At 59.2% G+C, this 25,873-nt stretch overlaps 13 protein-coding genes across 13 annotated transcripts in view; 3 read left to right on the top strand and 10 right to left on the bottom strand.

The window, feature by feature from the left end:
- Nucleotides 1–464: 464 nt before the first annotated feature.
- BDW47DRAFT_122193 (uncharacterized protein) lies at nucleotides 465–1,292 on the top strand (the record flags this gene model as incomplete). The annotated part of the gene is made up of 1 exon (XM_024815793.1): nucleotides 465–1,292. The coding sequence occupies one exon, from the start codon at nucleotides 465–467 to the stop codon at nucleotides 1,290–1,292; it is 828 nt and encodes a 275-aa protein (XP_024675751.1).
- Nucleotides 1,293–1,377: 85 nt separating this feature from the next.
- Nucleotides 1,378–3,406, bottom strand: BDW47DRAFT_122192 (oxidative DNA demethylase; the record flags this gene model as incomplete). Its single annotated transcript, XM_024815792.1, has 2 exons — nucleotides 1,378–3,175; nucleotides 3,243–3,406. The coding sequence occupies 2 exons, from the start codon at nucleotides 3,404–3,406 to the stop codon at nucleotides 1,378–1,380; spliced, it is 1,962 nt and encodes a 653-aa protein (XP_024675750.1).
- Nucleotides 3,407–3,607: 201 nt separating this feature from the next.
- arg2 (acetyl-CoA:L-glutamate N-acetyltransferase) lies at nucleotides 3,608–6,337 on the bottom strand. The gene is made up of 3 exons (XM_024817515.1): nucleotides 5,950–6,337; nucleotides 5,679–5,864; nucleotides 3,608–5,606 (listed from the first exon to the last, which is right to left on the bottom strand). Exons 1-3 carry the CDS (start codon nucleotides 5,998–6,000, stop codon nucleotides 3,690–3,692), a joined length of 2,154 nt encoding a protein of 717 aa, XP_024675749.1. The 5' UTR covers nucleotides 6,001–6,337; the 3' UTR covers nucleotides 3,608–3,689.
- Nucleotides 6,338–6,775: 438 nt separating this feature from the next.
- On the bottom strand, nucleotides 6,776–8,067 carry BDW47DRAFT_41249 (ATP11 family protein). Its single transcript, XM_024818958.1, has 2 exons — nucleotides 7,747–8,067; nucleotides 6,776–7,684 (listed from the first exon to the last, which is right to left on the bottom strand). Exons 1-2 carry the CDS (start codon nucleotides 7,920–7,922, stop codon nucleotides 6,823–6,825), a joined length of 1,038 nt encoding a protein of 345 aa, XP_024675748.1. The 5' UTR covers nucleotides 7,923–8,067; the 3' UTR covers nucleotides 6,776–6,822.
- Nucleotides 8,068–8,500: 433 nt separating this feature from the next.
- Nucleotides 8,501–9,163, bottom strand: BDW47DRAFT_122189 (uncharacterized protein; the record flags this gene model as incomplete). Its single annotated transcript, XM_024815791.1, has 3 exons — nucleotides 8,501–8,805; nucleotides 8,854–8,971; nucleotides 9,017–9,163. 3 exons carry the CDS (start codon nucleotides 9,161–9,163, stop codon nucleotides 8,501–8,503), a joined length of 570 nt encoding a protein of 189 aa, XP_024675747.1.
- Nucleotides 9,164–9,831: 668 nt separating this feature from the next.
- Nucleotides 9,832–11,734, top strand: BDW47DRAFT_122188 (arylsulfatase; the record flags this gene model as incomplete). The annotated part of the gene is made up of 2 exons (XM_024815790.1): nucleotides 9,832–9,989; nucleotides 10,057–11,734. The coding sequence occupies 2 exons, from the start codon at nucleotides 9,832–9,834 to the stop codon at nucleotides 11,732–11,734; spliced, it is 1,836 nt and encodes a 611-aa protein (XP_024675746.1).
- A 433-nt stretch (nucleotides 11,735–12,167) lies between these two features.
- Nucleotides 12,168–14,690, bottom strand: BDW47DRAFT_122187 (serine/threonine-protein kinase; the record flags this gene model as incomplete). Its single annotated transcript, XM_024815789.1, has 2 exons — nucleotides 12,168–13,381; nucleotides 13,454–14,690. The coding sequence occupies 2 exons, from the start codon at nucleotides 14,688–14,690 to the stop codon at nucleotides 12,168–12,170; spliced, it is 2,451 nt and encodes an 816-aa protein (XP_024675745.1).
- Nucleotides 14,691–15,154: 464 nt separating this feature from the next.
- BDW47DRAFT_132248 (NAD-dependent succinate-semialdehyde dehydrogenase) lies at nucleotides 15,155–16,981 on the top strand. The gene is made up of 2 exons (XM_024817514.1): nucleotides 15,155–15,364; nucleotides 15,428–16,981. Exons 1-2 carry the CDS (start codon nucleotides 15,338–15,340, stop codon nucleotides 16,889–16,891), a joined length of 1,491 nt encoding a protein of 496 aa, XP_024675744.1. The 5' UTR covers nucleotides 15,155–15,337; the 3' UTR covers nucleotides 16,892–16,981.
- Nucleotides 16,982–17,022: 41 nt separating this feature from the next.
- Nucleotides 17,023–18,211, bottom strand: BDW47DRAFT_115028 (lactonase family protein; the record flags this gene model as incomplete). The annotated part of the gene is made up of 3 exons (XM_024814750.1): nucleotides 17,023–17,378; nucleotides 17,435–17,929; nucleotides 17,959–18,211. The coding sequence occupies 3 exons, from the start codon at nucleotides 18,209–18,211 to the stop codon at nucleotides 17,023–17,025; spliced, it is 1,104 nt and encodes a 367-aa protein (XP_024675743.1).
- A 963-nt stretch (nucleotides 18,212–19,174) lies between these two features.
- Nucleotides 19,175–19,657, bottom strand: BDW47DRAFT_122184 (nucleoside 2-deoxyribosyltransferase domain-containing protein; the record flags this gene model as incomplete). The annotated part of the gene is made up of 1 exon (XM_024815788.1): nucleotides 19,175–19,657. The coding sequence occupies one exon, from the start codon at nucleotides 19,655–19,657 to the stop codon at nucleotides 19,175–19,177; it is 483 nt and encodes a 160-aa protein (XP_024675742.1).
- Nucleotides 19,658–19,857: 200 nt separating this feature from the next.
- Nucleotides 19,858–21,073, bottom strand: BDW47DRAFT_41229 (ornithine carbamoyltransferase; the record flags this gene model as incomplete). The annotated part of the gene is made up of 1 exon (XM_024818957.1): nucleotides 19,858–21,073. A coding segment is annotated over one exon (1,076 nt), but the record flags the coding sequence as incomplete, so codon positions are not given.
- Nucleotides 21,074–23,528: 2,455 nt separating this feature from the next.
- Nucleotides 23,529–24,574, bottom strand: BDW47DRAFT_122182 (uncharacterized protein; the record flags this gene model as incomplete). The annotated part of the gene is made up of 2 exons (XM_024815787.1): nucleotides 23,529–24,412; nucleotides 24,508–24,574. 2 exons carry the CDS (start codon nucleotides 24,572–24,574, stop codon nucleotides 23,529–23,531), a joined length of 951 nt encoding a protein of 316 aa, XP_024675740.1.
- Nucleotides 24,575–25,290: 716 nt separating this feature from the next.
- BDW47DRAFT_132244 (NACHT and WD repeat domain-containing protein) overlaps nucleotides 25,291–25,873 on the bottom strand; it is a gene marked incomplete at its 5' end in the record, with an annotated part of 4,214 nt that continues 3,631 nt past the window's right edge. The window contains one exon of the mRNA XM_024817513.1: nucleotides 25,291–25,831. Coding sequence (XP_024675739.1) covers nucleotides 25,296–25,831 — 536 coding nt within the window. The 3' untranslated portion in view covers nucleotides 25,291–25,295. The remainder of the gene's footprint in view (nucleotides 25,832–25,873) is intronic.

Below are 25,873 nucleotides of genomic sequence, written 5' to 3'. Positions count from 1 at the left end.
CGGAGATCGGATTCCCTCTGTATAAATCATGGTAAGTGTGACAGGAGAGCAACATGACAGGTTGTTATTGATATCAGTCAGGTGGAGCCCTATACCAATCGTTAGGTCAACGCTTTGTTGTAGTGGTCTTGAGACATCTTTCTAATCCAGTTGACGAGTCCATTGCAGAGTCTCTCACATGTCTCAGGAGGACTAGCTCGACCTAGGAGCCATTGTCGCCATGGAGAATTTATCAACATTTCGTAGTCAGGACCGAGCCTCAATCAACAAGCGTTCACCATTGTTTGAATTAACCCTGTCTGACCACGTTTCGTCTCACTCCGTGGTTCAAACCAGTCTCGTTCGGGGTCATTGTGCGACCACTTCCGCTCGGGGAGAACTGCACCACTCTCCAGACTCGGGTTCAACGATGACGTGTGAAATCCTAGGTCGAGGTCGCAGCAAGCACCTGGCTAGTTTGGCCGATGTGTTCAGGCGCCGACGTGGGACCTGGGCGGATTTCGCCTACTTTCCCAAAAGCGCTCTTCGGGGAAGTCCCCTTCCCTGGGAGTGACGTTGGCCGGGGCGGCGTGCAGGCCCCGACAGTGATTCTGTGTCGACACAATGCCGACGGAGGACATGGCGAAGACCTCGAATCCGCGCATGGCTATCTGCCTCCCACCGCTGCCCGTCCCTGTATTGCCATGGGAACTTTTGACAAGGACAAGAACCCTGGTTTGGTGGTCGCCGACCTCTGTGTCATGGCTGCCCGGTTCTTATATGGCATCGGGAAGGGAGAACCGGCCGATGCACCATATCCCCGAGACTTTGAATTCCTCGATACAGCTGTCGATAATGCCCCCGGTAAAGAAGAGATGGACGCTGCCGATAGAGGACATGGTCTGATGAGTGTCGGAGAAGGGAGCCCAAACCTTCCATCCACTCCATCAACTGCCTCTGGTTCGCCGGAAAAGATCCCTCGCTCCAGCACCAAGATGAGGGTCGCCACCCTCGCCTGGCTATGGAAATTCGCCGATGACGCCGACAAGCTGCAGGCTCAATTTAAACACCTGCTCGATTTGCCGGCCGAGGTTGGGGTCTTGCATCTCTGCGGCTGTGGCATCTGCTCCAACACCGGTGTCGGGGTGAGAATGCTGGGATGCTGTGAGAAGACCCATTTGATCCTGGGCGATCAAAAGTTGAATGGGACCCATAAGACATTTCATCAAATGCTGAGGTTAATCCATACAGATGACTATCTGGAAACCGTGGCTATTATCCAGAGGGCGCGTGGTGGGAGAGGTGTGTTCTGAGGATGGGGTAAGATCAATGGAGTTTCAAAATTGAACGGTGGAGTTTGATCCAAATCTATGTACACATCTTTTTTAAGCTATCCTTCTATTCATCGTCTTCCTCGTCTTCCTCATCTTCTCCATCCTCATTGTTGTCATCATCATCATCATCATCATCATCGTCATCGTCAAACTCCACGCCCATCTCGCCCGTCAGATCCCAACGGTCGCCCTTGGCCGCCGCACTCACGTACTTGACGAACTTGAGCGTCCCGCTATCACGCAGGACAATGCTGAGCCGGTTCCACCCAGCCGCTGTGCTGAACAAAATGCCATCGTCTTCGTCAGCCTCCGCGGAGCGGTAAATGGCCGCGTCGTCGTCCTTCTCGTCATCGCCCGCCATGTAGATTTCGTAGCCGCCCACCGCGGGCTCCTCGCCGTCCGCTTTGGGCTTCTTCTCCGCCGCCTCGACCTTGGAGGCAGACTCCCCGTTGGCCTTGTCCTCTTTTTCTTCCTCCTCCTCGTCATCGTGGTCGCTCTCCTTCTCCCACCCCGGCGTCGGGGTCAGACAGAGGGTGAACTCCAGCCGCGGCTCCTCGCCGTCGTAGCTGCTGGCGAGGGTGTAGTCCTGCCCGCGGCGGAACCGGCGCGCTAGGAGGTCGTAGCTCGTGATGCGGTCGGCGCCCGTGACGTGCGCCAGCCATTTGCGGAACGCCGGTGACGGGAACAGGTCGTTCAGCAGCTCCTGGAGCGGCGTCTTCTGGTCCTGCGTCACCGCCGGGGACTGCTGATACAGGTAGCGCTGCTTGTGCGGCGGGCGGGCGACGGTCCAGCCGGTCTGGGCCCGGATCTCGTCGGCCGACGCGGGCAGCGACTGCCGCTCTTGCTCCTCGATGTAGGCGCGTACGCGCGCGGCGAACTTCTCCGACAGGAAGCGCTCGAGGCTGAGCGACGACTCGTTGGAGAAGGTCTCGGACATCTCCTCGGCGATGTCCGGCGTGAGGTACGACGGCGCGATGTACTGTACCAGGAAGGCCAGGTCGTTCTCGGTGAACTCGACGCTGTCGGACGGCTCCGCCACCGCCTCGGCCTTGGCTTTGCCCTTGCCCGTGCCCTCGGCTTCCGGTACGGCTGCGGGCCCGCACGGCGTCGGCTTGGACTGGGGCAGGTCGTAGATGTCGCCGCGACCCTGCAGCTGCGCCAGACTGCTCCGCTCGGCCAGCTTCTCCTCCAGGCCCTCCTCAAATCCGTCCTCGCCGCGTTGTGGGATGTGGAACCAGCCGCTGATGGCCATGCGCACGCGCTTCTGGGATCGGTCCTCGCCCTCCGCCGGGTGGTACACTTCCTCGACGTCGTGGAAGCTCTCGCCGGGCTGGACGGTGAAGAAGCTGAGCTGGTTGAAAGCCGGGGGAATGCTGAGACTGTAGTCCGGGCTCGGGATCTTGACATCCTCGCCCGCGGCGTCCTTCTGGGTCGTGGTTGGGAACATGCGCAGGGCGCCGCCCCACTCTGCCTGCCAGGGGGTGTCCGGGTCGGTCAGATACAAGATGTAGCTGAGGCGGCGGCTGCCGATGACGTCGTCGTGGCACAGCAGGTGGCAGCCCTCGTTGTAGATGTTGATGGCCATGTCGGTCTTGCTACCACTCAGCTTGCCCGAGTTGGTGACGCCGGAGAGGTACTCACGGAACCGGGCCGAGTACATGGCGTCACGGAGCTTCAGGATGGAGGGCAGTCGGGACAGGGAAGCATCGTCCAGGCCGTCGAGGTTGGCCAGATCGCCGGACTGGAAGATCTTGTAGATATCGGTCTCCTTCTCGGTGAAGTGCAGATGTTCCTGGATCTCGTTGCGCACCGCTCGGAGGAGGGAGGGCTCGATCAGGGGGTGAATGACGCCGTGCTTATACCTAGAATGGAGTTAGCTGCCACCCTCCCTCTCCATATCCTTCAATCCTGGGACTCTGCAGTACGTACGGGGCGGATTGGGCATATTCATCGGTGTACTTCTGCTGCTCCACCGGGTTAAACAGGCCGTCACGGAAGCGGGCGGCGGCCTCTTCGCTGGACAAGGCGCGTTTCTTGGAATCCGGCTGCCCGCTGACGTCCCGGGCGTCTTTCTCGTTCGTCTTGCGCTTCATCTTGGGCAATTGATGGTGGGAAGAGGAAAAAATGAGGGCGAGAAATGAATGGCGCCACGATGGGCTGATCGAAAGCTTTTCGTTTGTGGTGTTTGTCGGATTTGTCTGGTTTGCACCCGGTCGGAGCCGAATTCCGCCGACCATGCTCGACTATACGAGTCTACATATAGAAGGGAGAAATACAAGTACAGATCAATATAATAGACAGAGAAGGGGAAATATTCGAATATGAAGTAGACCAAATATGGGGGTAGATTCAGCAGCAGGGTACAAACTCCCAGAATTAATCCACCACCCCCGTGTCGTCCGCCCAACTGGGCTGAATACTGCGACAGACCGCTTCGTAATCCTGGAACCGCTGAGGATCCTCCACGAGCCCCGGGGTCGTCCAAAACATGGTCCAGTTGGTGTCGGCCAGCTTCCACGTTCCCGCCGACCGTTCAAAGTACCACTTGTTGACCGGGTTGTCCTGGCGGCTGCGCCAGCACACCCCCGCGGGGAAGCACGCACGCACCATGGCGTTGAAGACCATGTCGGCCACGCCCCCGGCACCCTGGCTGCGCTTCAGGACCGCGAACTTGTCCAGGTAGGGCACCCGCCGCGCCTGGCTGGCGGCGCTGCCGTCGTCCGGCACGCCGGGCGGCAGCTCCCACGTCAGGATCGCGCCGCCCTCGTACTCGCCCGCGATGATCAAGCCCGCCAGCTGGTGGTTCACCCGCTCCAGATAGGCCGGCACGTCGAGCCGGCGGTTGAAGGAGTCCTCGATCAGGTGGACAAGTCGGGGCAGGTCGATGCGCGGGTCGTCCAGCGTCACCGGCGACGGTGTCCGGGCGCTCCACGGGTCGAGCCGCGGGTCCGGGACCATGGTGAGCGGGAGGCCGCGCTTGACGAAGGTGGTGTGGGCCCGGGGCGCGCGTCGGCTGACGGGCAGCGAGGCGGAGAGGAGGGGCTTGTCGGTCAGTAGGTTGTGGATGAGCGGGTTCCGCTGCCGCCGGGTCCGCACCGCAGACATGTCGGGGGTCTCCCGCGGCGGTTCGGCGGAATGGGCCACCTCGGCCGCGGAACTGATGATGCCGGAGGACGCCGCCGGCAGCAGGGCGAGCGCCTCGTGGGCGAGCCGCAGATTGTCCAGGTGCCCGCCGATCGCCGGCTCCTCCGGATGGGGGACGGCCGGAATGGGCTCTTGCTCGGGCGGCACCCCGACGACCTCGGTGTGGGCGAACCGGGAGAAGGGATTGCTGTCAGCGACCGCCGAGAGGGATCCGTCCGCCGGCAGCGGGCGGTGTGCGTCGCCTGCCGCCAGCGACAGACGGACCCGCAGCAGCTCGTTCTCGATGTCGGCAAACTCCTGCTCCAGGTTGATAAAGACGTGGGAGGTCTGGGGTCCACTGAAGGAGGGGATGCCGCCCAAGGGATCGAGGAGGATGACCCGATCAAGCGACACCTCCTGCTGGACGCGAGCGATGCGCTCCGCCGTCACCAACGGATCCTCGTCCGGGTCGATGCGGGCCGCCAACCCGGCCAGCTCCCGGGTCAGGGCGAGCACGGCGTCATTGGCCGGGATGACTTCGGCCTTGGGGACGTCCTCGGTGTAGGCCACGGGGGCAATGACAACGATCTGTCCGTCGCGCAGCGGGCCCAGCAGCACCTTGCGCGAGAGGACCTTCGGGGTGGCGCCCCCGGCCTCGGACGGGAGGGTCAGGATCGCGTCGAGGTGGGCGGCTTTGGAATCGGGCTGCGCGTCGACGGCGTTGCACAGCCGATCGACCTGTTCAGCGGCGGTGACGCGCACCGTTCGACTGTCGTCGGCGGCACCGGGGTCGACGACGACGCAGCAGGCCATGCCCAGGCGGTTCAGCTGCGACAGGGTTTTGGCCACGCCATCGAGCGTGGCATCGTCGAGGCGTTGTGGAGCCTTGATCTTGATGAGGGCCAGGTGCAGACGTTCCGACTGCTGTTGCTGCTCCGGCGTGGGGGCGGGGGTGGAGTCTTGTCGAAACACGGGGGTGTCGGAGACGGATCGCGAGGCGCCGTAGAAGGCCCCCCCGTTGCCGCCCACGGGCGACGCCGGCGCACCCTCACCCGTCACCGACGTCTCTCGTCTGTCGGGCGGTGGAGTGTTCTGCGCCTTCAGGCGGGCGAGATAGGATTTCGCTTCTCGTTTAGTGGCGGCGGAGTTAAGGACGCTCAGAAAGAATTCCTATCCCACCCCGCATTCCTCCGATTAGCCCCTCTCTTCGAGGATCTCGTGCCGCGGGGGAGAACACCGTACCCGGTCCAACAGCTTCTCCTTGGCGCGCCGGCCCAGACGGTCGTAACTTCGGGTGGAGGAGGAGAAGTCGGAGGTGAAATCGGGCCCCGGGTGGGCGGGCCGATCCTCGGAGGGGGAAACGGGTCGACGACGGGCAGCGGCGTGCGTCGACTGCGAGCGGCAAGGCACGATTGACGCGGCCGGCTTCTGAATTCGCATTGGAGCGATCTGGTCAGCAATGACTCCCTGCAAACCATCATCCATCCCAGCATCTCCGTCCGGGGAAGCTCACCGTCAGCCACGCCGACCTCGCCGAGCGCGGCCAGATGGTGCGGACGGTCATGATCTCATGGGCAGGGGACCATGACAGACCGCCAAAACGGTTTCAAGAGAAGAACGATACGTTCGAAAGCAAAATAAGATAGAAAGCCAGAGAGGAACAGACGAAGTGGAAAAAGAAGAAGAAAAAGAAGAAGTAAAAGTTGGAGAGATGTTGGAGTGACGGGCCGCCAAGACCTTTCTGCCGCCGGGCGGTGACGATGGTTATCAGATCATGACTCATTCATAACCCTAAAGATGGGGGAGAATGCAGAAGACGTGGCGATTTTCAGGCGAACATGGGACTGGATGGGGTGATATAGATGGGATAAATCGCGCAGATGGAGTATCGGCCATGGGGGTCGCGAGAATGGACGGTTTCTGACCCCACTCGACGCCAGGCATGGTCCACAGGGGTCTGATAGGATAAAAATGACGCATGAGAAATACAGACAACGACGCCGAGACTGGAAGGAGACCATGACTCTTTAAGGCTTGTCAGTGATATCCTTTGTATGGTCAAGATCAAGACAGATCGATCTCCATCGCAGAGTCACACGGATGGTGGATCATAGTATATATATAAGGGACGGGCGGATATATGTTCTGATGACAGCACCATCGGTCATGATGTCCACAAACCACAGTCGTGCTCGCCTCGAGGAAAGCGGGGGAAATGGAAATCAAAAGGACTACGGAAGCGGAGAGATGGACGAGAAGCAATCACATAGCATCACCAGAGTGACGGTGTAGGTAGCCAATGATATTCCTTACAAATACACGGCCCGGAACGATGTCCCCAGAGCCATCGGTTCATTCATACTGTACAAACCCACCATTCAGCCCCCTAGAGCTTCTCCGACTCCGCCAGGAGCTCGTCGATCTTGAACCCCTGGACATCCCCCTGGGTGAACATGCGCAGCAGTTCGCCCTTGCGGCCGTGCGCCTGCCCCCCGAAGTCGTAGAACCGCTGCAGGCAGCTGGTCAGCCACGTCGCCTCCGACGTGGACACCCCTCCGTTCGGCATGACCTGTCCGTGCATCAGCACCAGTCCCGTCTCGGCCGCCAGGTCCAGGTGGTGCGTGAGAGTGGTGTGCGGCTGCGCGTACGCCCCGTGCAGCTTGTACGCCGCCAGCTGCGTGAAGATGACGGTCGAGGTGTGGGAGTTGACCTGCGGGCCCGAGGGCACCGTCGACGAGGGCGCCGTCGCCGGCGGGTGGAATCCCCACTGGAGGAAATGGATATCTGCGCCCACCGACTCGGGGGCGGGCTCGGAGCCCGCCTCCGGTGATGCGGGAGAGTCGCTGGGCGCCGAGGGCGTACGCGGCAGCGGGAGGATGAACTGGGGGTTTTGCCGGGCGGCGGCGGCGATGCGCTGGTAGGTGTCGAGGGGGATGACGGCGCAGATGGAATCGGCGCTGGAGGCGTGGCGCAGCCGCCAGAGAGCCTCAATCTCCTTGGCCGGCAGGTCGCGTATCTTCTCGACGTCGAGGTACGCACTCAGCGGTTTGATCCCCGACGCTTTTTTGGACGTCTCGGCCGCTTCTGCGAGGGGCGACGGCGCGGCCGGCGGCGGCGGAGGGACAGCGGAGGGTTTCTGGGGCGCCGCGGGGTCGTCGGGGGTGATGGGCGTGGTGGCTTTCTGCCGCAGGTCGGTGATCTTGTCTTGGTAGGCGTCTTTCAGGGAGTCGATCGATTGGTGGCCCTCACTAATAACCACTCCGCGGTCAGCATCCATCCCACCCCGTTCAGCACTCGGGGAACCACTCACCTCTTGGCCTTCTGGTCCAGTTTCGCCCGATATTTGTCCAACACATGCTTGGGGTCGTGATGCGTGGCGAGAAAGCGGACGTCGTGTACCTGGGCCCAGCGGCGCTGGTTGTGTCGCAGGAGCGGGATGCGCGCCCGGATCAGACTCGGAAGAGCCGAGGTCCTCAAGGATGCCATGTTCGGTCGCGAGATGACGATGGGGAGATGGAGGTCGATGGAAAACCGATCGTGATGCGGTTTTCTGATCGTTGATTTCCCCGGCCGGCGTCACGTGCGTTTGTCGGGTTTGTCTCGGCGTCCTCGGTCTTTCTCGACTTCAACTTCACTTCACGAGTGCTTCGACTTCTACTTGATCGCTGGATGATTTCTACTTCTACTGCACTTCAGCTTCGGATTCTACTTCATGCTGTGAGGCTATTCACGACATCGGTCGTCGGGACCCGATCCACAGCAGCATTGCATGGCTTATGAGGGCAAAGAACCTCGAGGAGGACCGTCGGGGAATGGACCCAACGGGGGGAGCAAGATCTCGCTGTGGGGATGATACCCCCCGCCGGAGACGGGAGCTCCTTGTGCTGATTCAGCGGTGGACGACACATGCAGGGGGAAACCCCCCCGGCAAGATCTAGGGGAATGATGAGTAGGACCAACGATACAGCAAATCAAACAGCTTCGATGGCGTATGCACACAGCAGACAAAATCCAACCACCCCGCATGAATGATGCTCTGGGACCCTCTCAGAACATAAACGGGCCTAATAGCATTCCCACCACTCCGCCGACGAGGTATCCGGGCCGGACAACTGTCTCGCGATGGAGACGCGATCGATCTTCCCCACATCGGTCAGCTGCATGCCGTCGTGGTCCCGTAACACGCGCAGGGCGATGGGGTGTTGAGTGGACTTGAGTCGCAACTGGAGATCGTGACGCAGTCGGGCCAGACCGATGGCGGCAGCACGGTGAGCGTGTCGCGACGAAAGACAGACTACGTGGATCGGGGATCGTTGCACGACCGCGCGAATCGTGTCCAGCGGAGCGTCCGGTCCGGCGAACCGCGACTCTGATTAGCGGGTTGATCTCTCCGAGAAGGTTGCGCGGCATCACCGACGGGATGGGCATAAAATCAGGGCGAGGCCGGCCAGCGCGGCGACCACGAGCTCATACCCGGTAGGCGCCAAGATTCCCACGTAGCGGTCGGTGTCGCGGTTGCCACCGGGGCCCCTCACCTGTTAAGCCAGCAGGGGCTGCAGGCGGGCCTGCATGTCCCGGACATCGCGCAACAACTGATCGCCGTAGAGGTCCCGGCCGAGGACCAGGTCATTGCGGAGTATGGGGTCCGGTTTCTCCTGCGCGACGCGGAGCAGCTTCCGAAAGATGGCATCGTTGGGGGGAGGGGTCGAGTCTGGTGTAATAGTCATGTTGGCTGATTCCTAGCCAGAACCACGGTCGACACGACGAAGTGTACCGTGTTGGCATACCTTAAATTGACGATGTTGACGGTTGTACGACGGTATCGCCGACCAACCTGATCATCGCAACCCCCTTGCGTCGGGCCTCTTCGCTCCATAAACAGAGAGAGGTCGCTCCAGGTCAAGGATGCATTTAGGAGGTCTCTGGCATTCTCAGCGCCGCCGTTTTCGAGACATGGCTGGTCCACCGTCCAGTATCATACCTGTCAAGTGCATGACGGATCGACCATGGGCGATCTCGACCATCGCCAGAGGCCGAGGGCGATAAATAATGACGTCACATGATACTTTCAACCACAAACAGCAAAGCAGCCGACAGCCGACGCGCCATTCTCGGTCCCAATGGCGAATGCCCTTGTCTGTTGAATGGGCCGTCGAGCCTGCGTGGACCCCAATCATACGGCTCATGCCTCCACCGTAATCACCACATCCATGCATGTCACTCGCAGCCGACGGCCGACAGGCGAGACAGACTGGGGGCAGGAGCGGGGGAAGGGAAAGATGATCCCGCTGCGGGGTATAGCAGCCCTATATCAAGACGCCTTCTGAAGGGCCCTGACCGCGGGCTCGCGGTGGAAAACACGAACTTCGATCGCAACTCACCAAACGTCATCAAAATGGCCCCCAAACGTCCCAACTTTCTCGTTGTTGTCGCTGATGACCTGGGCTTCTCGGACATCGAGTGCTTCGGCGGCGAGATCCGCACCCCCAACTTGAACAAACTGGCCGGGGAGGGCGTGCGATTTACGGATTTCCATGCGGCTGCGGCCTGTTCGTAGGTTTCCCGATTGCAGATCCTAGGTGGGAAGAAAGGAGAATGGAAGTACTGACAGCATGGGTAGACCCACGCGCGCGATGATCATGACCGGTACCGACCATCACATCGCCGGACTCGGGAACCTGATCGAATGGACCAACATCTCCGGACAGAACGATCCCAAAGGCGGTGGCTGGAGCACGGCCCCGCAGCGCGGCATGCCAGGATACGAAGGCTATCTCAACGAGCGCGTGGTGGCGCTGCCCGAGGTTCTGCGCGACGCCGGCTATCATACCCTGATGTCCGGCAAATGGCACCTGGGCCTCACGCCAGAGCGGTCTCCATTCCAGCGCGGCTTTGACCGCTCCCTGGCCCACCTGCCCGCCTGCTCCAACCACTACGCCTTCGAGCCGCAGCTGCGCGGTGCCGACGAGACGCCGACATTCCTCGAGGCCTCGACCATCGCCCTCCACATGGAGGACGACAACTACGTGAAGTCGCTGCCCGAAGGCTGGTACTCGTCTGACGGCTACGGCGACCGCATGAAGCAGTACCTCTCCGATTGGAAAGACCGCCCCGATGACGACCGCCCGTTCTTCGCTTACCTGCCCTTCACGGCGCCGCACTGGCCTCTCCAGGCGCCGCAGGAGTACATCCGCCACTATCGCGGGGTCTACGACGACGGGCCGGACGCGCTGCGGGCGCGGCGGCTCCAGCGACTCAAGGAGCTGGGCATGGTCCGCGAGGACGTCGAGCCGCACCCGGTGGTGGCGGAGGAGGACGGGGTGAAGCCTTGGGATGAGTTCACGCCCGAGGAGAAGACGTTGTCGGCACGCGCCATGGAAGTGTTCGCGGGCATGGTGGAATGCATCGACGCCAACGTAGGTAAGGTCGTCGACTACCTGGAGTCCATCGACGAGCTGGACAACACCTTCGTATGCTTCATGTCCGACAACGGCGCCGAGGGCGCCGCCTACGAGGCCTACCCCCTCGTCCAGAGCGGCGTCATGCCGCATCTGCAGCAGTACTACGACAATCGGCTGGAGAACCTAGGAAATGGAAACTCGTTCATCTGGTATGGCCCACGGTGGGCGCAGGCCGCCACCGCGCCGTCTCGCCTGTACAAGGCCTACACGACCGAGGGCGGCGTGCGCGTGCCCTTCCTAGCGCGCTTCCCGACGGGCGTCCCCGTGGCCGACCACGCCCGCAGCGGCGGCATCACGGATCAGTTCGCCACCGTCATGGACCTGGCACCGTCCATCCTGGCCATGGCGGGGGCGACGCACCCAGCGCCACAGTACCGCGGACGGGAGGTGGTGCCGATGCGGGGACGCAGTTTCGTCGACTGGGCGACGGGGACGGCGCCACGAATCCACGACCAGGACTTCATCCAGGGGTGGGAGACGTGCGGGCGCGCGGCCCTGCGCTGCGGCGACTGGAAGATCGTCTACATCCCCAAGCCCAAGGGACCCGAGCGCTGGCAGCTTTACAACCTTGTCGACGATCCCGGCGAGATCCACGACCGCGCCGAGCAGGAGCCGGATAGGCTGCAACGTCTGCTCCGCCTCTGGGACCAGTACGTCCTCGAGACAGGCGTGATCCCGCTGAACCCGGACTTGGGTAACTTTATGGAAGCCATGGACGCGCAGATGCCTGAAAATGCGTGGATGGAGTTTGATTATTGGAAGCCGGGGGCGCGCCAGGAGCCGGAAAAGTTCATGCGGCAGCCGCCCCGTCTGCAGCGAGTGGTGAAGCAGTTTTGATTGGACTTTTGGGGAGGTTGGCAAACTGTCAGTATTATGAAATTACGGAATGAATGATGAAGCGATATTCGAATTGATTTTACACGGATGTTCAATCGATCGTAGTTACAGCACTTTCTATGTGTCATGCTTTTCTTTGTATCCGTGTCATCTTATGCCGCGAAAAAAAAAAAACTCGAGCGTCTCCCCAGGGATGGAGTGGGTGGGTCTGGTTTGTCGTTCTCTATCAAAGGGAGTGGTGCTTTTATTTCAGCTTGGCATACGACAAAAAAGTGTAATAAAGATGGCCACGCTTATACTGGGTCAAGTGTGATAATCAACAAGATATGGCATTAATCTATTCCTTCAAACAAAGGCAACGCAGAACCGCAGTCCAGTTCATCCCAACGCCGTCCCATGCAGTATTTCCTCTGTCCACCGGCTGGCTGGCCACCTAGCTAGCCACCGCCAGCTGCGCCACGAGATCCGACGCCACGTCCAGGAACGGATAAGGGCTGGTCACCTCCTTCTCCTTGTTACGGAAGCGCTTGGTGATGGGATGCCAGTCGGCGCCGTCGTGCTCGGCACGGATCACGTTCTGGTAGCCGTCGCACTTGAAGTCCACCATGTAGTTGTGCTCCTCGAGCTGGTAGAGCTGGATGTCGACAAAGACCCACACCCCGTAGGTGATGCGTCGGATGGTGCTCCCCAGCTGCGTGGCTGACGATGGGCCCGACACTGGGGTCCCGTCCGCCGGTCCGCTGCCGCTGCCGCCCTTCTCTTCCGATGGGGTCCCGCCCGCCGCGCCGGGAGGCTGGAACCGCCGGCGGGACTCGCCCATGTCGCTGCGGCTGCTGTGCACGCTGCCGGACAGGCCGGGCGCTAGCACCCCCTGTTTCAGTAGGCGGGCCCGGATAAACCACGGGTCCCGCGGTACGTAGTAGTCCGGCGGCAGGTCGGGGTATTTAGTCTGCAAAGGCAACTCGCGCGGGTCCCGGCCGGGGGGTGGAGGCGGTGGGCTGGTGGCCAGACCGGCGTCGGCAGGTTGGATCTCCCAGACGCCGCCCTGGGCAGCGATGGCCTTGTAGAGGTAGAGCATGGCCTCGTAGGGCTGGTTGCGCGAGCGGATGCCGAACTGCCACTTGCGGCTGCGGCGGGGCTGATGCGGGGCGCTGCGCGACTCGGGCGGCTCCAGTCGCAGCTTCTCCAGGTCGACGATGCTGCGGGCGTGGGGCTTGAGGGCCCGGGCAGTCGCCTCCTGCTGCTGGCGGGCCTGCTCGGTGGGGTCGTCGGGGGCGGCGCGCTGCGCCTGCCCGGCGGCCGCGGCCTCGGCCTGCTGATCCTGGGCGCGGGCCCACTGCTCGCGCTCACGTGCACGCTGCTCCATCAATTGGTCGTGCACGTAGGGCAGACTGGTGGGCAGGATGCGCACGTGGCTGACGCGCGGCGTGGACAGGTCTTCGGTGGGCGTGGCGGGCGTGGCGGCAGCCGCGTGCGGGGACCCCGGTCCGGACGGGCGCTGGGAGTGACTGCGGGGTCGCGTGGGCAGGGTGGTGGTGGCAGTCGGTGGGGCCGGGGCCGGCCGACCGGCGGCAGGCCTCGGGGGACGCCCGGCCGCGCTAGGGGTTCGTTTGGGGGGCGGAGCCATCATCCGGTCTTCGGTGGGTGCTACGGAGGTTAGTCGTGGGCGTCGGGAGGAGAGTGCGTCAAAGGGGGGGGGGGAAAGAGAAAGAAACGTACAGTTGGTCTGCATCATCTCATTCTCGACGATGATGGCAAACGCATCCTTGATGGCGCTCGGTTCGGCGTTCTTCAGGGCATCCTCGATGTCGTCGCGGGCGTAGCCCATGCTCCGCTCGAGTTTAGTGATGGCGACCTCGTAGATCTTGTGCTGGACGGCGGGCGGCCTCCCAGCGGTGATGCGGCGGGGGTCGACGCCGCGGGTGGGGTCGGGGCCAGAGCCGCTGAACTCCTCCGGGGGCGGCTGCAGGTAGGGGGGCAGGTCCTGCAGGAACCACTCATTCTGGCGGATCTCGGGGATGGTCAGGCGATGGACGGGGTGGACCTGCAGCATCTGGCGGATGAGGGCGGCGGCGCCGGAAGAGATATAGGGGGGCATGTGGAAGTTGCCGGCGGCGATCTTCTTGAAGAGGGCGGGGATGTAGTCGTCATCGAAGGGTAGGCGGCCGACCAGCAGCACGTAGAGAATAACACCGCAACTCCAGACGTCGACCTCGGGCCCGGCGTAGAGTTTGCCGGAGATGACCTCGGGGGCGGCGTAGTTGGGGCTGCCGCAGCTGGTCTTGAGGAAGTTGCCGTCGGTCATGATGTTGCTGAGGCCGAAGTCGGCGATCTTGACGTTCTTGTTGCTGTCGATGAGGAGGTTCTCCGGCTTGAGGTCGCGGTGGACGATCTTGTGACGATGGCAGTACTCGACGGCGCAGATGATCTGCTGGAAGAACTTGCGGGCCTCGGAGTCGTTGCAGCGGCCACGCTTGACGAGATAGTCGAACAGCTCGCGCTCGGCGTACTCGAGGACCATGACGATGTCGGCCTTGGTGGCGATGACGGTGTAGAGTTTGATGATGTGGGGATGGCGCAGCAGCTGCAGGTACTGGATCTCGCGTTCGACGCGGCCCACCATGTCGCGGGAGAGGAGCTTGCGCCGGGAGATGATCTTGAGGGCGACCTGGCGGCCACTGGGCTGGTGAATAGCCAGCTTCACCTTGCCAAAAGACCCTTCCCCCAAAATCCGAATGGTCTGATACTGATCCAGGCGCTGCATGTCCCGAGTCGTCGCCGGGGAGGGGGCGGCCGCCGGGTCTGCCAGCCCCGTGGCGATGGGACGGGCGCGGTCGCCCTTGCGATCGAGCTCGGGGATGCGGTCTCGATCTCGATCTCGATTTGGATCTCGGGGATCCCGTTCTAGGGCGGGTAAGGAGACCGAAAGGTCTTCATCGTCAAACGCGGCAGCCATGACGGGTGTTGTGCGTTGTCGGAGAGCGAGAGAGAGAAAATGAAGTCAAAGTGGACGTTGAGATGAAGTCGATGATCACGTTCGTCATGCGGTCCGCGTATGGTCAGAACGGGCGAGAAAGGGGGGTAACTTTGGTATGGCACGGTATTGGTGGTACTTTTACTATCTCTTATCGCGGGGGCACGTGAGGCCCCGCCGGAGGGAATAATATTCTCCCGGTGCACTACACAAGATGCACAGCCATGCAAATGCACAAGAAAAGGGTTACAAACAGGTCAAACGTAACAAATGGAACAAATCGGACACAACGGGCAAACAAACAAACCCAACAAACAGACATCGACGCAGCCCTAATTCATCTTCATCAACATCAACATCGACATCAACGGGTCACAGTCAAAATGACAGCTAGAGGCTCCACAGTGGACAGGAATGACTTTTCTTGTCTGAGCTCGGACACAGACAGCCAATGGAGTCAGCCCCCACGCGTAACTGTTGCTGCGTCATCCCACGGATCAACGCCGAGGTGCGGGGTTGTCCTCTGATCCAGCCGCGGCGCCGTCCGGGCTGGCCATCCTTTATATCGGACTCCTCCCGGTCTGCCACGGTCAATCGGTCAGAGTCAACTCAGCGCAGTGTAGCACATCATGACGCAGTATCAGCTTCCGTTCACGGTGCGTCTCCCACAGCCCGTTCAGCATCTATACCCCCCCAGGACGGCAGACTAATGGAGATAGCTCCGCGACCCCTCCCTCTTCCATGACGACTCCTTCGTTGGAGACCGCTGGATCCCTGCCCGCAGCGGGGCTCGGTTTGAGGTGCGCGACCCCGGTACGGATCGTCCCTGGGCCAGCTGTCCTGTCAACACGGCCGACGACGTGCCCGCCGCCGTAGAGACAGCCCACACGGCCTTCGAGAGCTTCCGGCGGACCACCCCCCGCCAGCGCGCCCAGTGGCTGATGCGCTGGGACACCCTCGTCCGCGAGAACCGCGACGACCTGGCCCAGATCCTGACCCACGAGACCGGCAAGCCCCTGGCCGAGGCCCACGGCGAGCTCGACTACGCCGTCAGCTTCCTCTGGTGGTTTTCCGGCGAGGCCGAGCGCATCCACGGCTCCCTCAGCGTGCCCTCCATCCCCAACCGCCGCATCCTCACCGTCAAGCAGCCCGTCGGTGTCGCCGTTGCCCTCGTCCCCTGGAACTTCCCCGTCGCCATGATCCTGCGCAAGGCCGGCGCCGCCCTCGCCGCCGGCTGCTCGCTCATCATCAAGCCCAGCCCCGAGACCCCGCTGACCACGCTCGCCGTCGCCGAGCTGGGCCGCCGCGCAGGCCTCCCCGCCGGCGTCCTCACCGTTCTGACCACCGACCTAGCCGCCACCCCGGCCCTCAGCGAAGCCCTCTGCACCCACCCGCTCGTCGGCAAGGTCTCCTTCACGGGTTCCACCGCCGTCGGCAAGCTCATCGCCGCGCACTGCGCCCGCGGCCTCAAAAAGCTAACCCTCGAGCTGGGTGGCAACTGCCCCTTCCTCATCTTCGACGACGCCAACCTCGACCAGGCCCTCGACGCCCTCATGGCCCTCAAGTGGCGCCACGCCGGCCAGGCTTGCATCACCGCCAACCGCATCTACGTGCAATCCGGCATCTACGACCGTTTCGCTGCCGCGCTGACCGAGCGCACCGCCGCGCTAGTCATCGGCCACGGCGCCAAGGCCGGAACCACCCTGGGACCTGTCACAACCCCGCGCGGCCTCGACAAGGCCGAGCGCCAGGTCGAAGACGCGCGTCAGCGCGGCGCTGACGTCCTGCTGGATGGTGGAAGGGTTCAAGGCGAGACAGGGTACTTCTTCGCGCCGACCATCTTGGGCGGTATGACGCCCGAGATGCTCGTGTCGCAGGAGGAGACGTTTGCGCCCATCGCGGCGCTGTACCGCTTTGATGAGGAGGCCGAGGCTATCCGCTGGGCCAATGCTACTAGCATGGGTCTGGCTAGCTACGCTTTCACTAAGAACGTGGACCGGGTGTGGAGGTTGCTCGAGGCTCTCGAGGCTGGTATGGTTGGGCTCAACACGGGTAATGCCTCGGCTGCTGAGTCGCCTTTCGGCGGTATGAAGGAGTCGGGCTACGGCAAGGAGAGTGGGCGGGAGGTGGCTGTGGATGAGTACTTGGTGACCAAGACGGTTACTCTGACGCTGGAGATGTAGTTTACCCATATATCTTTTTCATTCATGGTCGGATATCATGAAGGGATTAGTGGGGTAAGAAGAAGAAGAAGAAGAAGCATGGTGTAATTCAAACATATTCATTACTCTTCCATCTACGTACACTCGGTCATTTAATCATACCAGATCGCGTTCATGCCGAACCCCGGCTCCGGGATGTCGACCCGCGCCACGCGGGCCAGCGTCTCGTTCCGGAAGCGGTAGATCTCGACGAAGCCCAGCTGGTCGTCGCACAGCGCCAGCCACTCGTCCGAGAAGTCGGCCGGGCTGACGGCGTTGGAATGCCCGCCGCTGGTGGACGTCGGGTGAATGAACAGCTGTCGCTCGATCTGACCGGCGGGGCCCAGCTTGAAGGCCGTGATGTAGCCGGTCACGTCGAAGTGGTTGCTGCGCGTGGTGGCGAAGAGGTACTCGCCGCTGCGGGTGGTGAACGTCACGTCGCCGCGGTATTTGTTGCGTGGGGGGAGCCCTATCGGTTGTCAGTAAACTGTTTCACAAAAGGGCAATGATAGAGATGGGACCTACCCTCCGGCAACAGCGGATACGCGTTGTGGGTGAAGACCGGCCGGTGCGTGCGCTCGTCGATGACGTACTCGGCCAGCCGGTTGCCCGCCTCCATCAGCGCGTACAGGTACTTGCCGCTGGGGTGCATCTCCACCCAGCGGGGGTGGTCATCCGGCGAGGGCGCCTCGAGACAATCCACCAGCGACACGGTGCCGGTTGCGGGGTCCTTTCGATGCGTCCAGATCTTGTTGGCCTGCAGATCGGCGGAGTACAGGTAGGTCTCGGTGGGGTCGAACACCATGCCGTGGATGCCGGTGTTCTCCTGGTACTCGAAGTTCTGGATGTTCTTGGCCAGGCTACCGTCGGGATTGGCTGAGAAGACGTTCCCGTAGCCCGCATACTTGTAGAACGGGTTGCCGTAGACGGCGTAGGGGGGCTGGCGGGCGGCGAGTACGAAGATGGCGCGGGTGTTGGTGTCGGCACTGGCGGCAAGTTCTCCCGCTGTCAGTTCTCTCGCTTTCCTTCTGAATGAGCAGATTGCATACCATGGCCTGCCACCGGATGCGAAACCTGATGCTCAATCTCGGTGGGACTCTTGACAGCGAAGCTATTCCACTTCTTCTGGGCAGCCCCGTAGATGGCCTTCTTGTCATGCGAGAAGGTCATCCACGAGATGGGCTCCGCCTCGGGGATGTCGGTCTTCTTGACGAGCTCCAGGGTGAGAGCCTCATCGTCAAAGGCGACGGTGTAGATGCGACCTGGCGGGGTCCAGGTGCCCACCATCAGATGGTGCTTCATGGCGGTGCGGGGTGCGGCGGAGAAGGCTCGCGCGAGTCGAGGGCGGATCGGGCGTGGGATGGGAGGGTGACGTGCACAAGTGGGTGATGCAGAGAAGACACAACGCTGTCCGACTGTTCGAAACAGATGCGATGCAGACATGGAGCGTCCTCCTGCATCTTCCAGGGCGGATGCGCAGTGACGAACGGCCAGGGCGGCAACCGAGCCGGCATTGGCAGCCGATGCGGGCGGGAAAAGCATTTAGCCCCGTGCGGGGACTAGCGGGGTTCGGGAGATGTCATGGACCGCCGGACATATTGATGTTCTCGAACACAGATGAATCTGGAGTTCGTCCAGAACCAAATTCAAGGTGGTCTGAGAAGAGAAGAGGTGTATAAGAGAAGAAAAGAAGAATCCAGAGTAGAAGAAGAGAGGGGGGAATATGATGCCTGAGGAGGCACGGCGCTACAAACATGACAAACCGATCAAACTAAACAAACGACCGGCGCAAGGAACCACGTGCCCACTGCTCTCAACAGTGTATGGCCGTATGCTTCAAGATAAATGAGAAAAGTAAGAAAATCAATACAAGAGTGAACAAATAAAATGCCCAAAGAAATCATTGGCCAGGGCTTGAATTGCGTGGGTGGTGTAGGAACACGAAGCGGGTGGGGGAATATCCATTATATATATTCTATAGATCTATGGACCCGGACCATATGGGAAGGATGAGAGTGATGGGAAAAGATGATGAGAATTTATCTATGAAATACTCGCAAGAAGTATGATCAATAGGAAATAAATAAGAAAACCCTGTCAGCGAATCCTGTGAGACCAGAGCACAACCACGACCGTACCTGACTTGAAGCAAGTTCGCCGGAGCGACAACGTTCCCAGGCGACCCGCTTGGGCCCATGGAAGAACAGACAAGTATGTAAACAAGTATGTCAGATAGAGCAGATGCAAAGTGCGTCTCCAACCCCGTCACGGACCTAGCGACAGCCGCTGCATCACCGCCTCCGCCAGCTCCGCCAGACCGTCCACCACGGTCACCCCGTACTTGCGACAAGTAATCTGCACGTTCCCCCACTTCCAGTATCCCGCCGGGCATCCCACGATTACCTTGCCCGGAGTTCGGGCCCAGAGCCCCAGCTCCAACAGACTCACAGGGGCTTGTGTCGCCGGGTGGAAGTAGACGACCACCAGGTCGGCCCGCTCCTGCCGGTCCAGCTCCCACTCCACCTGCTTGCGGTACGGAGCGAAGCTGAGATCCTCGCGCCACGTGCTGTCCCAGTCCGAGCGGTACGGATTGTAGATAGTCACGGGAATGTCTGACAGGGAGCGGGACAGCGTTGTGCGCCAGTCCTCCGGGTCCACGGGGCTGGTGGTGCCGGCGAGGAAGATGGACTGGCGGCCCCAGGGCGCGTCATCCGAGGGCGCGCAGATAATTTGACTGCGCGACGTCATTCTCGGGTGTGACAAGCTCGTGGCAAGGGTTGTGATGAATGGATGTGGAAGTCTGACCATGATCAAACGCTGGAATCAAAGGAAACAAAGAGACACCGGGACGGGCCGATCCTGAATCCCCACCGCCAAGACCAAGGAACACGTGATGGGAGAGCAACAGATTAACGATCTTTACAGGGATAGTCACGGAAACCAGGAGACCATATCATACAAGCAGAAAGTGGTCAATACAATTACAGAGACAGGAAGGAAGCAGTCATGGAATTGGCTGGAAATGCGACAGAAACAGATGCAGGGTGGAACGAACAGAGAACCCCGAATGGATGCGACGGTGAGAGCACTACTGGATCTTCCCCTTGTTCACTACGAAGCCCTCAAGCGCCGAGATGGCCGCCCACAGGCGGTTCTCCGCCTCGGGGAAGACCAGGGACTGGGGCCCGTAGAACACCTCGTCATTGACCTCCTCCGGATGCCGCGGGAGGCAGTGCATGAACTTCCACCCCTCCCGCGCGCCGCCCCGCTGGGCCAGCTCGTTGGTGACCTGGAAGCCGGCAAAGTCCTTCAGCCGCTGGATCTTCTCGCTCTCCTGGCCCATAGAGATCCACGTGTCAGTCACGATCACGTCGGCGTCCTTGACCGCCTCCTCGGGGACGGTGGTTTGGATCAGTCGACCGGCATTGGGAACTCCCTTCCCGGCGGCCTGGATGACCTGCAGCATGGACGCCGGAATCTCGTAGCCCGCCGGGGTGGCCACCGCCACATCGACGCCCGTCTTGGCCGCCGCGATCGCCATGTCGAACAGCACGTTGTTGGCATCGCCTACCCAGGCGATCTTCAGCCCCTCCAGCCCCAACCCAGCGGCTCCCTTCGGGGCGAAGTGCTCGTGGATCGTCTGGAAGTCGGCAATGGCTTGCAGCGGGTGGTACAGGTCGCAGAGGGCGTTGACGACGGGCACGGTGGAGTGCTGGGCTAGCTCGGCGACGTCGGCGTGTCGGGCCACGCGGGCCACCAGACAGGAGACCATGGACGAGGCCACCACGGCCGTGTCGTACATGGACTCGTTGACCCCCAATTGGATGTCGTCCTTCCCCAGGAACATCGGATGGCCGCCCATCTGGGCCACGGCGCCTTCGGTGGAGATGCGGGTCCGGGTGCTGCGCTTGCTGAAGATCATCGCAACGGTCTTGCCGGTCAGGGCCCCGCGCAGATTCGACGGGACGGTGCCGCCCTTAATGGCGACCTTGTGGGCGGCGGCATTGCGCACCAGCGTGGTGAACTCGGCGGGCGTGAGATCGGCGATGGAGAGGAGATGCCGGGGGGCGGCCGCGCCGGACGCGTATCGGCGCAGGGAAGGGGTCGGGACCCGCGACAGGCGCGACCGGGTAGCCCAGCGGAGACCGGAAGTCATGGACATGGTGGTAGTCGAGCAGAGGACGGCGGGGAGGAGGCAGGCGAGGCAATAATCACCATCCGGATCGATCTTGTTTGTGAATCGCGAAATTTGGCGATAGCCGGCCCGGAGAAACCATCCCGCCGTCCATCCCGGGTTGTCACTTCTCCACTTATCCATCGTTCAATCTTCGACCTCCAACCAACCATCCGGCACTCTTCGTTTTCGTCCGTTATGGATTGATCAATTTCCTGACGTTCAGGCATTTTACTCACGGATATTCTCCCCGGAACAATAGCAGTGGATGGCTACTAGTAACGGTTGAATAGGACAAGCGTGGTCAGCCCAGACAGCATGAAGACTTCGATGGAGCGGTGGTTTCAGGGAAGGAAGAGCTCAGCGACTGGTCGAAGAGGATAGATTGATCCGACTCCTCAATCGTGACATGTGACAAGCGTGGCCGGTGAACTCCAGCCGCGACGGTCAGACCTCCGAGAAGGAGTTAGAGTCCCAGATACAGAGAGGCGAGAGGGCTCTCTCCTTTCAGAAAACGTCGATTTAGACCGCGGATCTACATATGTCGCCCTTTAGCCAACCGACGAGAAGGAAAAGCAGAATTGCTGCGGCCACAAGAGGCATCCACGTTTACGCTTGGGAAGATTGAATGGGAAGATTGAATTATTATTATTATTTATTATTCATTCATACTCGCATCTGTCAGCCTATTACCGAGTGGCGGAGATCATCTATTAACAGCCAGGCTACTGCTGATATGATTACTAAATACATAAAGCTTTCAGATCCTATATCTATTCCCATCCCGGCTAACACAGCTCGCTTCTTTGTAGACACCGTCAGTAAGGTATATAAATCATAATAACTAATCTTCACCTGGAATTAGAGTGTCATTCGGAGCGGATTGGTGCGGATTCTCCCCGGGTAGAATCCAACTCGTTGCGGATTCGGTGCGGATCGATTCGAGTTTTGCGGATTGGAGATGACACTCTACCTGGAATTCATATGTCTACCTGTGTTAGCTCTTAACTTCTATCTTCCTGTCAAGCTTGCCCGTCACCTAGTACAGGCCTGAGGTGTCTCTTACTATTATTCTGTATCACTGGCCCTAAGAGGCCTGCAGCTCTGCCGGTCCCTTTATAAATATAATCTCTAATTATGTGGTAAGCCCTCTTACCCTCTTTCTAGGGCATCGCCAATGTTCTCTACTTAGTAGCCTGTACTACAGGCCTAGAGTGTCATCTCCAATCCGCAAAACTCGAATCGATCCGCACCGAATCCGCAACGAGTTGGATTCTACCCGGGGAGAATCCGCACCAATCCGCTCCGAATGACACTCTACCTGCAGCTTCTAAAGTATTTCTCACTTAATCTACCTTGTGGCTGCTGTGATCATGTTATTAATCCAGCTAAATATAGTGATGCTGCCCTCCAAGCAGACTACTACCAGGCATGCTGATAGCAGTCTATACCATGGCTATGAATACTGTAGTTTTGAGCTTGATTTAGTGTTCCAGACCCTTTCTATAACCACTTATCACCAAGCCCAAGGGGACTGTGACTAGAGTCCTATTAGGATTCCAAGTCATGCTTGGTAAGAGAGGACTGAAGAAAATCAGTCTAATCACAAGATGCTTGATCAGGGTCTTCTGTAGGAGCTTATTATTAGTAACTTTCTAGTTACAGTATTTCAGGATATAGCTTATAGATGCTTGAATATCAAGTACTATGTATATAGACCAGTGATCTAAGTCATGTTAAATATTATCAGCTTACTGCGTGTAGATAAGCTAGTTAAAGAGCGCGCTGGATATATATATGAGATTAATTATAGAGCTCTACAGGTTCCTCTCTTATATTACCACACCCTTGTCTGTGGTTAGCATGAGGTTAAATTTATTAACAACCTCGAGTAGTCTCTCTGTGTTGTGGTCAATCCTGGTCCCTGGGCCCTCTTATACAGGGTGATAAGTATTTATATCCCTGATAATCACATAGTCAGTGATTAGCAGGCAGCTCTGGTCTCGTGATACATGCAGGGTTACAAGCTTGCTCTGGAGCTGGTTAATCATGGGGCTCTGCAGTTAGTTATATATATTATATACATAGAGCATCTACTCCTCTGTGCCATGTTAGTACATGAGCTTAAGCAAGTAGTAGTCCTTCAAGATCACCCGCTGCGTCCAGGAGCCAGGATCAATACACTTAGACATGTGTATGCATACCCATGCCCAGTTGTCGCTCCCGTGGTCCTTGCATTTAGGATAGAGCAGCTGGTGGGACTACCAGGCTAGCTAGTACATGATTTCAGTCATAGGGTTAGCCCATGACTCCTGTATGACAATAATATCAGCCTGCAGGACCTTAGGATCCCGCAGAAAGATCACTATAATCCCTTCACAGGCCTTGCGTGCATTGTACTGGATGATTTGCATAGCTTTAAATATTATTATTAATATTATCTAGTTATTGGCGCGTCTCTTCCTGCGGGGCCCCACGGCCCTGGCAGGAGATTAATAATTCACTGATGACTTCCCAGGTGTTCATGTCTGCCTCCTGGGACAGGGGATCTGGTGATTCAGGTGATTCAGGGGCCTCTGGTTTCCAGGCTGAATCACTGATAAATTGCTCCAGGAGCTCCCGGTGTTGTTTGCTCAGAGGCTCCCTGTCTAGCTGGGTTTCCCTGTACAGGATTCTTTTCGGGGGTTCTCCCGCGGTTCCCGGGGAGTTCCGCGTCCGCTTCTGGGAGACCCCGCGCATGACCCGCTCGGGGTCCGACATCTGCGTGGCCAGGGGCCCCGAGCGGGTCGATCGGGCTGACTGGGACCGGCTGGCGCTGGCAGCAGACTCCACGCGGGTCAGTTGCCGCGTCGGCTCCGGTAGGCCTCCTTCGGAGGTGGTGGTTGTGCTTCTCGATTTCAGCGGGCGTCCGCGGGGCTTGGAGGCGGGCGTGGTAGTCAGGATCGTGGGTTTCCTTACCTCCCGCTGCGCCATCACCTCCTCCGTGGCCCAGGTCACGGGCGACTCCGGGTCCATGATAGGCTCAGAACCCCGAGCCTCTTCTGGCGCAGGCTTGGGAGATGGCCGGCTATGTCCCGCTAACTCCGGTTCCGCCAGCTCCGGTTCCGGGCCCTCGATCCCCTCCATGCGGTCATGATCGGGACCCGGTGGTGCCGGTTCCTGTCGGGGGACCGGGGGTGTTTTAGCTGGGGCTTTGGTTTTGCTTGATTTCGGGCCTTTTGCCCTCGCAGAGGTTCCCATACGGCTCTTGGAGCTCCGAGCAGTCCTCGGCTCGGGACCCTGGTTGGTCGCAGGGGCCTGGTTGGCCGCAGGGGCCTGGTCTTCCCTGTCTGTATCTATGTCAGCACCAAGCTATATGCCTAGTAAATCTTCTTATAAAGCTTGAGCACGTCTCTTGTGGGCTCTAGCAGGATAAACCGATTACCCCCCGCCGCTGCCAGCGCCCCCGATCTCCCTCCCGGAGATCCGCAGGGCAATCTTGCGCGCCGCATTAGGCAAGGCCCCAGGACTAGATAGCTTGCCAAACCAGGTGCTGCAGCAGGTGCTTTCTATGATAAAGCTATATCTTAACTAAAATTTTGACTAGTGCCTGCAGGTAGAATACTGCTCCAGAAACTTTTATCACTTAAATACTATAGTTCTCTATAAACCAGGTAAAGATGACTATACTAACTCAAAGAATTGCTAGCTAATTATACTATTTGGTTAAGTGTGGACGAGTAGAAACTAGACTGAATATTTACTCAAACTTGAAACTGTTATTAAACACGACTAATTAAACTATAGATATGTGATAATAAGTGTCCTTATATATTTATTGTCTGTATACTTCCTTGTATACCTTCTGAGATAGATAGCGAGATATATCCAATTAGTGTGCTTTGTCTCTGTATACTTTGCCATATACTTTCCGAAGTAGATTCCTGAGTACAGCATATCACGTGACTCGTACCTTCGTTCGTGCAAGGTTCTCGATCCTTTCGTTGACTGATTGGCGTTGGGCTTCTGCCTGGCTGTACCGCCTTCGTGGGGTATTAACCTCGTTGGGTTTCCGTAACAGGAACTTTCTGGCTCAGCACCTAGAAAACCAGTGGAAATATTTCAAGCGGGAAAGAGAAGGGTATAAAGTCTTCCAATTTCCCAGACCCTATTTTTTGAAAAGAGATTTGAATATACAGGAGATGATTAAAGTGTATCTTTAGTATGCAGCAATTAACTAAACCCTGAGATGAAAGAGATTCTACCAGAGGGATGGGCAAGGGCAATAATGCCTGCTCTGAACGCTAAGTGCCTTGGGCGATAGTTAGGGTGAAGCCATAATCTGATTTTACCTCTGTAAGCGATCCACTGCTCCTCGAGTAAAGACAATCCGTCAATTTCAGTCCCGATCCAAAGCCAATGGGAATGGTCCTCGAGGGTCTGGCGCAGCTCGCCGGTACGGGGATCCCAGAGCTTGACGGTCTCATCATCAGAGCCAGATGCCAGCAGTTGACTGTCTGGTGAGAAGGCCAGTGATTTAAGTGGATAGAAGTGGCCCTCAAGGGTCTGGCATAACTCGCCAGTACAGGGATTCCAGAGCTTGATAGTCTTATCATGAGAGCCAGATGCCAGTAGTTGACTGTCTGGTGAGAAGGCTAGTGGGTTAACTAAATCAGAACAGCCCTCAAGAGTCTGACACAGCTTGCCAGTATTAGAATCCCAGAGCTTGATAGTCTTATCACCAGAGCTAGATGCTAGTAGTTGACTGTCTGGTGAGAAGACTAGTGAGTTAATTAAATAAGAATAGCTCT

This window comes from Aspergillus candidus (genome assembly GCF_002847045.1).
Source record: "Aspergillus candidus strain CBS 102.13 unplaced genomic scaffold BDW47scaffold_3, whole genome shotgun sequence".
Lineage (NCBI taxonomy): Eukaryota > Fungi > Ascomycota > Eurotiomycetes > Eurotiales > Aspergillaceae > Aspergillus > Aspergillus candidus.
The sequence above is the reverse complement of the archived record's forward strand: the minus strand, read 5'-3'. Positions and strand labels throughout refer to the sequence as shown.

Coding starts and splice junctions, on each gene's coding strand:
- BDW47DRAFT_41249 (XM_024818958.1), bottom strand. CDS start 7,922: ATGGCATCCTTGAGGACCTCGGCTCTTCCGAGTCTGATCCGGGCGCGC. Junction 7,685..7,746: donor CTGGACCAGAAGGCCAAGAG/GTGAGTGGTTCC, acceptor AGTGGTTATTAG/TGAGGGCCACCAATCGATCG.
- BDW47DRAFT_132248 (XM_024817514.1), top strand. CDS start 15,338: ATGACGCAGTATCAGCTTCCGTTCACG. Junction 15,365..15,427: donor AGTATCAGCTTCCGTTCACG/GTGCGTCTCCCA, acceptor TAATGGAGATAG/CTCCGCGACCCCTCCCTCTT.
- arg2 (XM_024817515.1), bottom strand. CDS start 6,000: ATGACCGTCCGCACCATCTGGCCGCGCTCGGCGAGGTCGGCGTGGCTG. Junction 5,865..5,949: donor CGAGGTCGGCGTGGCTGACG/GTGAGCTTCCCC, acceptor ATGCGAATTCAG/AAGCCGGCCGCGTCAATCGT. Junction 5,607..5,678: donor AGGAGAAGCTGTTGGACCGG/GTACGGTGTTCT, acceptor GGGGTGGGATAG/GAATTCTTTCTGAGCGTCCT.